The sequence below is a fragment of the Phyllobates terribilis genome, unplaced genomic scaffold, assembly GCF_046119375.1.
Source record: "Phyllobates terribilis strain yellow unplaced genomic scaffold, ASM4611937v1 Scaffold_12__6_contigs__length_324123572, whole genome shotgun sequence".
In the NCBI taxonomy this organism is placed as follows: Eukaryota; Metazoa; Chordata; class Amphibia; order Anura; family Dendrobatidae; genus Phyllobates; species Phyllobates terribilis.
The window spans coordinates 78,611,591-78,624,703 of record NW_027362772.1 but is presented as its reverse complement, the minus strand read 5'-3'; the positions used below and the strand labels follow the sequence as shown (position 1 = coordinate 78,624,703).

The window sequence follows — 13,113 nt, the reverse complement described above, 5'->3', positions numbered from 1 at the left end:
TGACACATTTCTGATAAAAGCATTAAAGGGGTTGTCCAAACTTAAGATTAAAGTCTGCAGTCACTCTTTCTGACTGCAGACTTCTGAATACTCAGTGTGCGCATTGGGTGCTATCAGAATTCTCCAGTGCCGGAGCCAGGAGTGGGCAGTCATGTGACTGCAATTATGCTGTTTGCTTCCATGCAATCACATGCCAAATAGACGTGCACAGTCTTACTCAATTCATTGGCACTTAGCAAGGTCAGCATGGCTAGTTGGAATGTGGCTGGGATTATTCAAATCGTGTACTTGTGATCACATGACCGCGCACTCCTGGTGCTGGCACCAGAGAATCCTGATAGCATGCAATGTTTTGGTGAGCAAGTTGTAAAGAGATCAAGGTGACTATTTGCCAGAACATTGTCAGGACAGCAAAGCTCGGAAGGAATGTAGGAGTACACACAATATATCAACAGCTTTATTGGAAAGCAATGACCTTGTTGGTTAAAAATTCTCTCAAAAGGCAACAGTTTGACAAGAGGCAAAATAGACTGTTACCATTTACAACAATGATGGGCTTACACATGTGACATGTCACACAGTCTGCTGATAATTCCTTCAGTATCTCCTTTACTTTCACCTTTCAATACAACACACTACAAACTCACAGTCCCTCTCTCACTCACCTCCCGCTCTCATTTCTGTAGCTCATCAAACCTCTTTCTGTATGTAATGGTGGTGCGCTACTCCTTTGGACTGCAGAACAAGCTGGAATTCATTAGTTGCTCCTCTCTGACCCTCTCTAAAGTCCTGGGGTAGCACACCTTTTATGGCTAGCGCTTCTTATTCCCACTTGCTAGCTAGCTCTGCTGCAGATGTTTCTTTGCTGCACAGTTCTCCTTTTGCCTTTCTGCATAGTCTGCATATGTCTAACGTTTACTCACAGGAAACAAGAACCTTTTATATTATCTGCCATGGTATCAGGGGATGTGCTCATCATACACTGCTAAAAAAAATAAATGGAACACTCAAATAACACATCCTAGATCTGAATGAATGAAATATTCTCATTGAAAACTGCTTTCATCACAGGGCGCCAGTGGCGACTTTGTCAATCTTGATGTTCTGTGGCAAATGCCAAGCGTCCTGCACGGTGTTGGGCTGTGAGCACAAGCCCTATCTGTGGACGTCGGGCCCTCATACCACCCTCATGGAGTCGGTCTCTAACCGTTTGTGCAGACACATGCACGTTTGTGGCCTGCTGAAGGTCATTTTGCAGGGTTCTGGCAGTACTCCTCCTGTTCCTCCTTGCACAAAGGCGGAGGTAGCGGTCCTGCGTCCTGCTGCTGGGTTGTTGCCCTCCTACGGCCCCCTCCACATCTCCTGGTGTACTGGCCTGTCTCCTGGTAGCACCTCCAGCCTCTGGACACTACGCTGACAGACACAGCAAACCTTCTTGCCACAGCTCGCATTGATGTGCCATCCTGGATGAGCTGCACTACCTGAGCAACTTCTGTTAGTTATAGAGTCCGTCTCATGCTACCAGGAGTGTGAAGGCACAACCAACATTCAAAAGTGACCAAAACATCAGCCAGAAAGCATTGGTACTGAGATGTGGTCTGTGGTCCCCACCTGCAGAATCACTCCTTTATTGAGGGTGTCTTGATAGTTGCCAATAATTTCCATCTATTGTCTATTCCATTTGCACAACAGCATGTGAAATTGATTGTCAATCAGTGTTGCTTCCTAAGTGGACAGTTTGATTTCACAGAAGTTTGATTTACTTGGAGTTATATTCTGTTGTTTAAGTGTTCCCTTTAGTTTTTGAGCAGTGTTGCATTTGTCACTCATTGACTTTTGACAAAGCCTTGTCACCATCATCTTAGTGCTTTAATTCTTAAAGGATACAGCATAACCCTGGGTTGTAACAGTGCCTTGAGGACCCTAAGGCTTTTCTCTGCCACATAAAAAGACATCAGTAGTATAAATTGGACATGTTAGAAATCAGTATTATAAATTGGTAGATATCAGTATATGTTCAGTAATAGATCATGCTTTGAGTGACCAGCTATTTTAGGGGTTACCTCTGGCTATTTATGACTGAAATAAAACTTGATTTTCCCTAAGTATCTCTTCTGGCACTTAATATTTTAGCATAACTAAATGATATTCAGGCATATAGGTATTTACAAGGTTTGTAGGATATTAAAAACATATATCTGTTTTCTTCCAGAAACAGCACTACTTATATTCATGGGCTTCACTTGGTTTTCACTATTACTGGAGAATGACTAATACCACATCTCCTTACAAAGTACAGGTGCATCTCACAAAATTAGAATAACATCAAAAACTTAATTTATTTCAGTTCTTCAATACAAAAAGTGAAACTCATAAATTATAGAGTCATTACACACAGAGTGATCTATTTCAAGTGTTTATTTCTGTTAATGTGGATGATTATGGCTTACAGCCAATGAAAACACAAAAGTCATTATCTCAGTAAATTAGAATACTTTATAACAACAGCTTGAAAAATGTTTTTACAATCCAAAATGTTGGCCTACTGAAATGTATGGTCAGTAAATGCCCTCAATACTTGGTCGGGCTCCTTTTGCATCAATTACTGCATCAATGCGGCAATGTGGCATGGAGGCGATCAGCCTGTGGCACTGCTGAGGTGTTATGGAAGCCCAGGTTGCTTTGATAGCAGCCTTCAGCTCGTCTGCATTGTTGGGTCTGGGGTCTCTCATCTTCCTCTTGACAATACCCTATAGATTCTCTATAATAGATTCTCTATGGGGTTAAGGTCAGGTGAGTTTGCTGCCAATCAAGCACAGTGATACTGTTGTGTGTAAACCAGGTACTGGTACTTTTGGCAGTGTGGACAGGTGCCAAGTCCTGCTGGAGAATGACATCTCCATCTCCAAAAAGCTTGTCGGCAGAGGGAAGCATGAAGTGCTGTAAAATGTCCTGGTAGATGGCTGCGCTGACTTTGGTCTTGATAAAACACAGTGGACCTACACCAGCAGATGACATGGTTCCTCAAACCATCACTGATTGTGGAAACTTCACACTAGACCTCAAGCAGCTTGGATTGTGTGCCTCTCCACTCTTCCTCCAGACTCTGGGACCTTGTGGAGTGTGTCAATGACTGCCTTCTGGACATCTGTCAAGTCAGCAGTCTTCCCCATGATTGTGGAGCCTACTGAAACAGACTAAGGGACCTTTTTAAACACATCGGAAGCCTTTGCAGGTGTTTTTTGTTAATTATTTTAATTTACTGAGATAATGACTTTTGTGTTTTCATTGGCTGTAAGCCATAATCATCAACATTAAGAGAAATAAACACTTGAAATAGATCACTCTGTGTGTAATGACTCTATATAATATATGAGTTTCACTTTTTGTATTGAAGAGCTGAAATTAACTTTTTGATGATATTCTAATTTTTTGAGATGCACCTGTATCGATCATAGAAATGTTTAAGGCCAGTGATGATCCTGGTTAGACTATTTGTAGTATTATGGTTTAAGTTGAAAAAAAAACCTAATGTACGCACTGACCCTTTAAGAGATGAGGCACCTTGCATGAATACCCCAACTATACAGTATATATATACATAGAGAGAGGCAGACAAAGTATCCTGTTTTATGTATGTTAGTAAAACTTTTTACAGCGATGAAAGTTCATAAAATGGCAAAATGCGTCATACAGGAACTGTATGTAGCACAGTTCCTGTATGACGCATTTCGCCATTTTACGAACTTTCCTTGCAGTAAAAAGTTTGTTTAACATATACAGTACAGACCAAAAGTTTGGACACACCTTCTCATTTAAAGATTTTTCTGTGTTTTCATGACTATGAAAATTGTACATTCACACTGAAGGCATCAACACTATGAATTAACACATGTGGAATTATATACTTAAAAAAGTGTGAAACAACTGAAAATATGTCTTATATTCTAGGTTCTTCAAAGTAGCCACCTTTTGCTTTGATGACTGCTTTGCACACTCTTGGCATTCTCTTGATGAGCTTCAAGAGGTAGTCACCGGAAATGGTCTTCCAACAATCTTGAAGGAGTTCCCAGAGATGCTTAGCACTTGTTGGCCCTTTTGTCTTCACTCTGCGGTCCAGCTCACCCCAAACCATCTCGATTGGGTTCAGGTCTGGTGACTGTGGAGGCCAGGTCATCTGGCGTAGCACCCCATCACTCTCCTTCTTGGTCAAATAGCCCTTACACAGCCTGGAGGTGTGTTTGGGGTCATTGTCCTGTTGAAAAATAAATGATGGTCCAACTAAACGCAAACCGGATGGAATAGCAAGCCGCTGCAAGATGCTGTGGTAGCCATGCTGGTTCAGTATGCCTTCAATTTTGAATAAATCCCCAACAGTGTCACCAGCAAAGCACTCCCACACCATCACACCTCCTCCTCCATGCTTAACCAGGCATGCAGAGTCCATCCGTTCACCTTTACTGCGTCGCACAAAGACACGGTGGTTGGAACCAAAGATCTCAAATTTGGACTCATCAGACCAAAGCACAGATTTCCACTGGTCTAATGTCCATTCCTTGTGTTCTTTAGCCCAAACAAGTCTCTTCTGCTTGTTGCCTGTCCTTAGCAGTGGTTTCCTAGCAGCTATTTTACCATGAAGGCCTGCTGCACAAAGTCTCCTCTTAACAGTTGTTGTAGAGATGTGTCTGCTGCTAGAACTGTGTGTGGCATTGACATGGTCTCTAATCTGAGCCGCTGTTAACCTGCGATTTCTGAGGCTGGTGACTCGGATAAACTTATCCTCAGAAGCAGAGGTGACTCTTGGTCTTCCTTTCCTGGGGCGGTCCTCATGTGAGCCAGTTTCTTTGTAGCGCTTGATGGTTTTTGCAACTGCACTTGGGGACACTTTCAAAGTTTTCCCAATTTTTCAGACTGACTGACCTTCATTTCTTAAAGTAATGATGGCCAACATTTTTCTTTACTTAGCTGCTTTTTTCTTGCCATAATACAAATTCTAACAGTCTATTCAGTAGGACTATCAGCTGTGTATCCACCTGACTTCTGCATAACAGAACTGATGGTCCCAACCCCATTTATAAGGCAAGAAATCCCACTTATTAAACCTGACAGGGCACACCTGTGAAGTGAAAACCATTTCCGGTGACTACCTCTTGAAGCTCATCAAGAGAATGCCAAGAGTGTGCAAAGCAGTCATCAAAGCAAAAGGTAGCTACTTTGAAGAACATAGAATATAAGACATATTTTCAGTTGTTTCACACTTTTTTGTTAAGTATATAATTCCACATGTGTTAATTCATAGTTTTGATGCCTTCAGTGTAAATGTACAATTTTTAAAGTCATGAAAATACAGAAAAATCTTTAAATGAGAAGGTGTGTCCAAACTTTTGGTCTGTTCTGTACATAAAACAGGATACTTTTTCTGGCTCTCTCTATGTATATATAAAGTTGGGTATTCATGTAAAGGTGCATCATCTACAACATATAGGGGCACAGATGTTCATACATGTGCATCCGTAGCCACTTAATATACTTGTGTGTTTGAATTCATCTGTATAGGGGTTGCCCCTGCTTTTGGATAAAGTTTGCAGTCACTTTTAGTGATTGCAGAGTTATGAATCCTAACAGTTTGCACAGTGCGCTCTCTCACGATTCTCCTGTTGCGCGCCAGGAGTTAGCAGATACTTTCACTGCAAATATGCAATCTGCATACTCCCAGCCACATCCCGACTAGACATGCCCGGCCTCGCTCAGTTCACTTGTATTAAGCAAGGCAGTGCATGTCTAGTCGGCATGTGATAACATGTTTCCAAGTCACATACTGTACTTATGGTCAGACATCTGCCTGCACCAAAGAATCCTGACAGTGTGCACTGTGCGTGATGTGAGGATTCATAAGTCTGCAGTTACATAGAGTGACTGCAGACGTCAGCACCAAGTCTGGACAACCCCTTTAACACAATAATGGAATAAAAACAATGCTATGTGTCTTGGAATGTGGAGAGAAGTAATGTTTTGAAACTGTTTTTATTGTGCAAAAATCGTAAATCTAAAAAATATATAATCGTACTGACCCTGTGGTAATGTCATTTAACCATGTGCCGCCATTTATACATGAACTTCTTAAAACATTTCCAGAATTCTAGTCCTGTACATAAAAACTGACCTTCAGTATTTAGAAATTTAGTATCTCTTTAAAAAGAATCTGTCGGCAGAGTTTTGCTATGGAATTTGAGAGCAGAATGATGTAGAGGCAGAGACTCTGATTCCAGCGATGTGTCACTTACCGGGCTGCTTGGTGTAGTTTTGATAGAATCCCTGTTTTATCTACTGTAGATGTGAGCTGTGTATAAGCCCGCCCACATCCCTGATTGGCAGCTTCCCTTGTGCCATGCACTTTGACAGCAAGCTGCCAATCAGTGATGGGGGCGGGGTTACACAGATTAGCTGGACTGCCTTGCACGTGACACCTAATCCTGCAGTGATAATCTCCTGCTGATAAAACACTGATTGTATTAAAACTACAGAATGCAGCCTAGTAAGTGACACATCACTGGAATCAGGGTCTTTGCCCCTACATCATGCTGTTTTCAGATTACAGAGCAAAACCCTGCTGACAAATTACCTCTATTAAAATAAAAACTGATTGTTTGCACACTGAACACATAGAAGGAAAAATTGGGGACCTCTAATACATGCCGAAGAACCCCAAATAGTTTTTAGCCATGATTTTGCTAAACTTGGACTGATGGCAAGTGTGCGTTTGGCCATTATTGCTCTCTACTAACTTTTTCACCATTTTATTTTCTAGGAGTTCAGTTTCTGTTATGTAACCCACCATGAGAGCCTCTTTATCAAGAATATTTGCCATTTTGGTGATTTTGATCACTGTGATTATCTCATACTTCCATCATGTCAACAGAAGACATATATCGACCAAAACTAGAAATAATGCAGTAATATGGACTGCGCATCCCAGCGCACGTTTAGGAAACAAGATGGGAGAATATGCTGTCCTTTACGCCCTGGCCAAGCTCAATGATCATCAAGCCCATGTTTTACCCCAGATGCAAAGTGAACTTGGGAATATTTTTAAGATATCATTGCCTGTTATCCCTCAAGAAGTTGCTGACTCCATCAAATGGACGGAATATACACTAAAGGATTGGATGTCCCCAGAATATCTAAACATCTCAGGACAATACGTGAAACTTTTTGGGACACCATGTTCATGGACCTTCTATCATCACATAAGAGAAGAGATTCTACGAGAGTTCACTTTCCACGATAGTATCAAAAAGGAGGCAAATTCATTCTTAGAAAAATTGAAAGGGCCTAAGACTAACGTGACTTATGTTGGGGTCCATGTTCGTAGGGGAGATTATGTAGAGGTGATGCCTAAGAAAAGGAGAGGAGTAGTGGCGGACAAAAATTACCTCCAACAAGCCATGGACTATTTCAGACGAAAGTATGACAACCCTCTTTTTCTGGTGACCAGTAACGGGATGGACTGGTGTAAGAAAAACATTGATCATTCACTAGGTGACGTCCACTTTGCTGGAGATGGTCAAGAAGGGTCTCCTGCCCGTGATTTTGCCCTCTTGGCTCATTGTAACCACACCATCATGACCATTGGGACATTTGGATACTGGGCTGCATATTTGGTTGGAGGTGAAACGATTTACCTAACAAACTTCACGTTACCAGATTCTCCTTATCTAAATATTTTTAAGTATTCTTCTGCTTTTCTGCCAGAATGGATTGGTATTCCTGCAGATCTCTCTCCACTTTTGGAAAACAAAAAATGATGCTTGTGAAATGGGGTAATAGTAGGAGCTATGATCTATGTCTGCAAAGTCTCGAGAGGACTTCTTGGTGTCATGGACTCATGATCATTTCTTGGTGTGCTGGTCTCAACCCTTTACATATTTTTTTGTATAGATGTAGGAATCATCATATTGTCATCCCCGAACTGCTCTTTAAACGTACAACGCCACGAACACACTGCGCTATTAACGTTCGAGCATTAAGTATATTAGAATGACTTTCTAGGGAGAGAAAATAAGCCATTAATATACAATCCAGAAACAGTGGCTGCACAGGGAGAGAATATGTACAGATAAAAAATAAATTTTATTAAAAGGTGTTAAAAAACAACGCGTTTCAGTCCGTCACTGAAATGCATTGTTTTTTAATACCTCTACATAAAATATATTTTTTATCTCTGCAACTCCTCTTCCTGTGCAGCTCTTGTTTCTGGATTGCATATTATCATTGTTTTACTCCCCTGCAATACCTCCAAATCCCGATGACAACTAGCATCAGAAGACTACAATCCCATGGAACAGCAGCCCACACCCGCTGCTATCTATCCCAGGCAAGCTATTTCTAGTGTTGTGCCTATTTTTGCACTACCAATGTTTGTAGTATATATCCTTTATACATTTTATACACCCTGATCCTTTACGATCCTACACAAGGGAGCAAACCTAATATCCAATTTGCCTTTTACGGCCACGGCCCCACTATCGGTATTTGGTCAGTATTTGGTCAGTATTTTTTCTCAAGAGTGGGAGCCAAAACCAGATGAGGAACAATCAGAGAAAAGGTATAATAGATACAAGTCACCAATTCTGCATTTATCACCCACTCCTGGTTTTGGCTCCCACTCTTGAGAAAAAATACTGACCGAATACTGATAGTGGGGCTGTGGCCTTAGAATGACTCTCTATATTAATAGCATGGCATGCCAGCTTACAATATAATGATTGCCACATATGTATATATTTAGGACTTTTATATTGAGTTGCTGAGACTTGATTATTTGTGACCGAATCCCCCGTACTGACCAGGCTCACAGCAAAGACTACTGTATAGACTCCTCAGGGGTGTGGCTCGGACCAGCATCATCCTTTCCAACTCTAGAATTCCATTTGGAACTGATGACTGCCATCCATGGCTCAAATGTGTAGTTACTGTATGTGTCACCAAGCTAACTCATCAACATGGCACAGTGGACTCCAAACTAAGAGGTTGGTCCAACTATGCTTAAATTTCCATTAGATACCATATTATACTGTGTTGAGGGGACATCACACTGTGTGTGGGGCCATTATACTGTGTAGGTGGACAACAGGGCATTAAATTGTGTGGAGGGTTATGGTACTGTGTGGCCATCATACTATCTTATACTGAGTTGAGGGGATATTATACTGTGTGTGGAGGGCTGTGAAAGCCATTTTGCTGTGGGAAGGCTGTGGGAGCCATTATGGTATGTTAGGGGACAAAAGGGGCATTAAACTATATGTATCATACTGTGTGTGACGAGCTGTGGGGCCATCATACTATATTATACTGTGTCGAGGGGGTATGATACTGTGTGTGGAGGGCTGTGAGAGCCCTTATGATGTGTGGGAGGCTGTGGGGCATTAAACTATGTGTAGGGGGTATCATACTGTGTGTGACGAGCTTTGGGGCCATCCTACTATATTATAGTGTGCTGAGGGGGCATCATACTGTGTGTGACGGGCTGTGGGGCCATCATACTGTGTTGGGGCATCAAGAACATTATTACTTGAAAGGGGCACTCGAGGTATGTAAAAAAAAGGAAGGTACAACCAGCATGGGGTCCTCGTAAAGTTCCTTGTTTATTGCAAATCTATAAAAACTCCAGACATAGAGTAATTACACTCAAGATATTATAACTGTTAAAGGGGCAAACAGGAGACATTATTACTTTCTAGGGCACTAATATTTTCTATGAGACAATTTTACTGTCTCTCTGCCTAAGTTTCTTTCCTTCTCTTTTTTACTCCCTTCCCGTCTCCCTTTTTCTCCCTGTTTTTTATTTATTTTTTTATATTCATTTTATTTTTAGTATTATTTTTTTGTCTATTTTCTAATACAAATGTCTTGATTATTCGCAGTGGTTGTATTTTCACCTTTTTTGGGACATAATCTATTCTATTCTATTTTGTTAATATGTTGTTTTGGCTATTACTTGATATCCTTGGATAATTCCAAAGTGAATTGCAATAGGCTTTTTCCGTTTCTGCACTCCTTTGTTTTGTAGTTGAAATGTGTTTATTAAGGTTTACAAAGTAAAAAAAAAATCAACACATCTAAAATGCACAAAATACAAATTTTAACCTCTTCATAACATACAATGTAATAGTACGTTCTATTTCTGTTCCCCATGTATTGAGTGGAGCTGAGCCTGCACCATACCTTTCAAATGCCCACTGTGTTACACAGTCAGCATCTGATCGCAACAGCAGCGACTGGAGCCAGCTCCGATCACTGATGTTTAATCATTTAAAAGGCGCTGACAGTCACGGACAGCGGTATTTAAATTGTATACCAGAGAAGCCCGGGATTACTTTTTGCAGGGGTCATACAGTTAATAGCACCAAGCAACCTCAGAAAAACATCGAACGAGGGACAAAAACTAACACAGAGAAAAAATTCTCTAAAAACCATATGGATGTAAAACCAGGGGTGTATAGATGTGATTCTAAGAAATGCTGTAGTTGTAACATCATTGGACATAATAGCAGATCCATTACATCCTACAGCACTGGAGAGATGTATGAAATCACACAGAATCTAACATGTGATAAGGACTATGTCATATATGTGATTACCTGTGCCTGTGGACTACAATATGTGGGCCGCATAACACAACCCTTGCGTGCCCGCATGAATGGTCACAGGCACAATGCCAAAAATGGAATATTAGAACATAGTCTATCTAGACACCTATGTTTAAAACATAATAAACAATTTAATGTTATTGTCACCCCAATTGAACAAATAAGTTCAAAGTGTTTAAATAGAATACAAATGCTTAACCGGAAAGAATCCTTTTGGATCTTTCGATTAAGAACATTATATCCTGATGGGCTAAATGATGTGGTAGAAGGGGTTTAGCTAAAAAGGAAAAGAGATAAATGAAAAAGGTAGGAGAGAATAGAATAGAAAAACCCACCACCTATATTTATTTTGTAAATTTTTTATTTATTTATTTTTTAAAGGGGAAAAAGGGAGAAGAAAGGGGAAGAGAGAAAGGGAAGGAAGGGAAGGATAAGGGGGAAAGGAAAAGGGGAAAAAAAAGGGAAACATTTTTTATAGGAGTTTTTTTTTTTTAAGTTTTTAAAAAGTTTTTGGAAAAGGAAAGGGAGAGAAAAGGAAAAAAAAGGAAAAGAATTTAAACACATAAAGGATAAGAATAAAATAAATATATAAGCAGTAACTGTTGAGTAGAAAGGAAGAAAAAAAAATGTAAAAAAAATAAATAAATAAAAGTTTTTTACTGAGATATGAATTTTATACATGACATTGGAATTTTTTTTTGTTTTTTTTTATTGGATTCATTCAGATTAGTTTTTAATGTTTATACCTCTATGCTTGTAAAGCTCTTGATAATATGGGAGTGAAAGAGTTAAAGCCTTGGTAAAACACAATGCTATGTTAATAAAATTTGGTTATTTAATATATCACCGCATCCAACTACTGTGTTCCGGGAGCGCATACCACCTGGAGAATAATTACATATGTGGTATTTAAATTACGTGAGCGCACACTGACTCCCATCGACCCCTACCGCAACGCGATAGCAGGATGGCAATGGGCTATCATAACAGGATAAGGCCTGTTAAAGGACCCTGTTGATACATACCATCCCCCTGTGAAGTCTGACCAGTGGCTGGGATTCATAGGAGAATGTTATTTTCACACTACACTCCAATACTGGAGTATTATACAATAAAGAACAAGCTATCATACAATGCCAGGTTGAAGTACTATAAGTAGACTAAAAAAAGAAATATATTTTTTTAAACAATAAAAATATAAAATAATGAAAATCACTCCACTTCCTCCCCATTTAAAAATAAAGAAATAGAACAAAATAGACATATTTGATATTGTCACATCCTATAAAAATAGTAAATTAGTTAACCTGTAAAATAAACAGAGAAGAGAAAAAAAAATCAAAGCGCCAGAATTGCAGTTTTTTTGGTCACCACTCCTCCATAAAAAGATGCAACAAAAAGCAATCAAACCACAAACTAGTGTCAATAAAAAACGGCAGCTCGCCACACAAAAAAATGAGCTCCAATGACAAAACAATGAAAACATTATGTGTCTCACATAGGCCAATTTTTTTTTTTTTAACCAATTTCTCAATTTTTTTTTCATTGCTTAAATAAAAATAACTATCCAACTTTGGTATCGCCATAATCGCACTTCACACGTACTGATGATACCAATACTGGAAAAAACAGTACCAGTGTTATCAGTGTTCAGTGTCCGTGTGCCGTCCATGTGTACGTGTGCATCATCCATGTGCTGTACATGTGACATGTACCGGAATAAAATGTCTAGCAGAAAATAATGATTTTTATATGTTAAAGGTTTTCAAACTTTGCAAAGACCCTTTATAGAGTCATAGATAGATAAAAGATATGTGATAGATAGATAGATAGATAGATAGATAGATAGATAGATAGATAGATAGATAGAGATAGAAAATGTAAGGTGGCTGTTAGACACATAGTGGATGGAAAATAAGCCTGGAGTAATGCTAGGACAAAAGGGGGTTAATCGGCCATGACAGGTTGATTATGAGCAGCTGAATGGCTGCTCACCATATCTCCACCCTTGGGTGTGGTTCACTTGATAAAATGAGAGCTGGTTGTCTCATACATGTCTGTGTGTTTAAGGAGGTGTGCAGATCTCCTGGATTGAGTGCCTTTGCTAAAGGACTAAGAAGCTGGACTCTAAGCCGGAAGGCTAACAGCACTATTGTATGGACTAGTTATTTTATGTTCACTTGGTGTCGGAAAGGCTGTATTTAAGTTTTCCTGTGATGTGGTTTATGAGAACTGAAATAAACCAGCCGGATTTTAAATAGAAACGGTTCCTGTGATACCTCAGATCACTCCCAAGTGAGCAGCATTATTACAACAGATAGATAGACATCTTATTTCTCAACACCAGGACACATTACAAAATATGGCACTCTTTAGTGCCTGGTATATTGGCCTAATTTACAGCGGCCAGAGGAGCATGCATGGCTTATAAGTCTCCTCACTCTGACATGCCAGGCTTGGCTTG

General features: G+C 39.9%; 1 protein-coding gene across 1 annotated transcript in view; it reads left to right on the top strand.

The window, feature by feature from the left end:
• Positions 1 to 11,208, top strand: part of LOC141172138 (galactoside alpha-(1,2)-fucosyltransferase 2-like) — a 32,018-nt gene extending 20,810 nt beyond the window's left edge. The window contains exon 2 of the mRNA XM_073656004.1: positions 6,809 to 11,208. Coding sequence (XP_073512105.1) covers positions 6,837 to 7,805 — 969 coding nt within the window. The 5' untranslated portion in view covers positions 6,809 to 6,836 and the 3' untranslated portion in view covers positions 7,806 to 11,208. The remainder of the gene's footprint in view (positions 1 to 6,808) is intronic.
• The last annotated feature ends 1,905 nt before the right edge of the window (positions 11,209 to 13,113 follow it).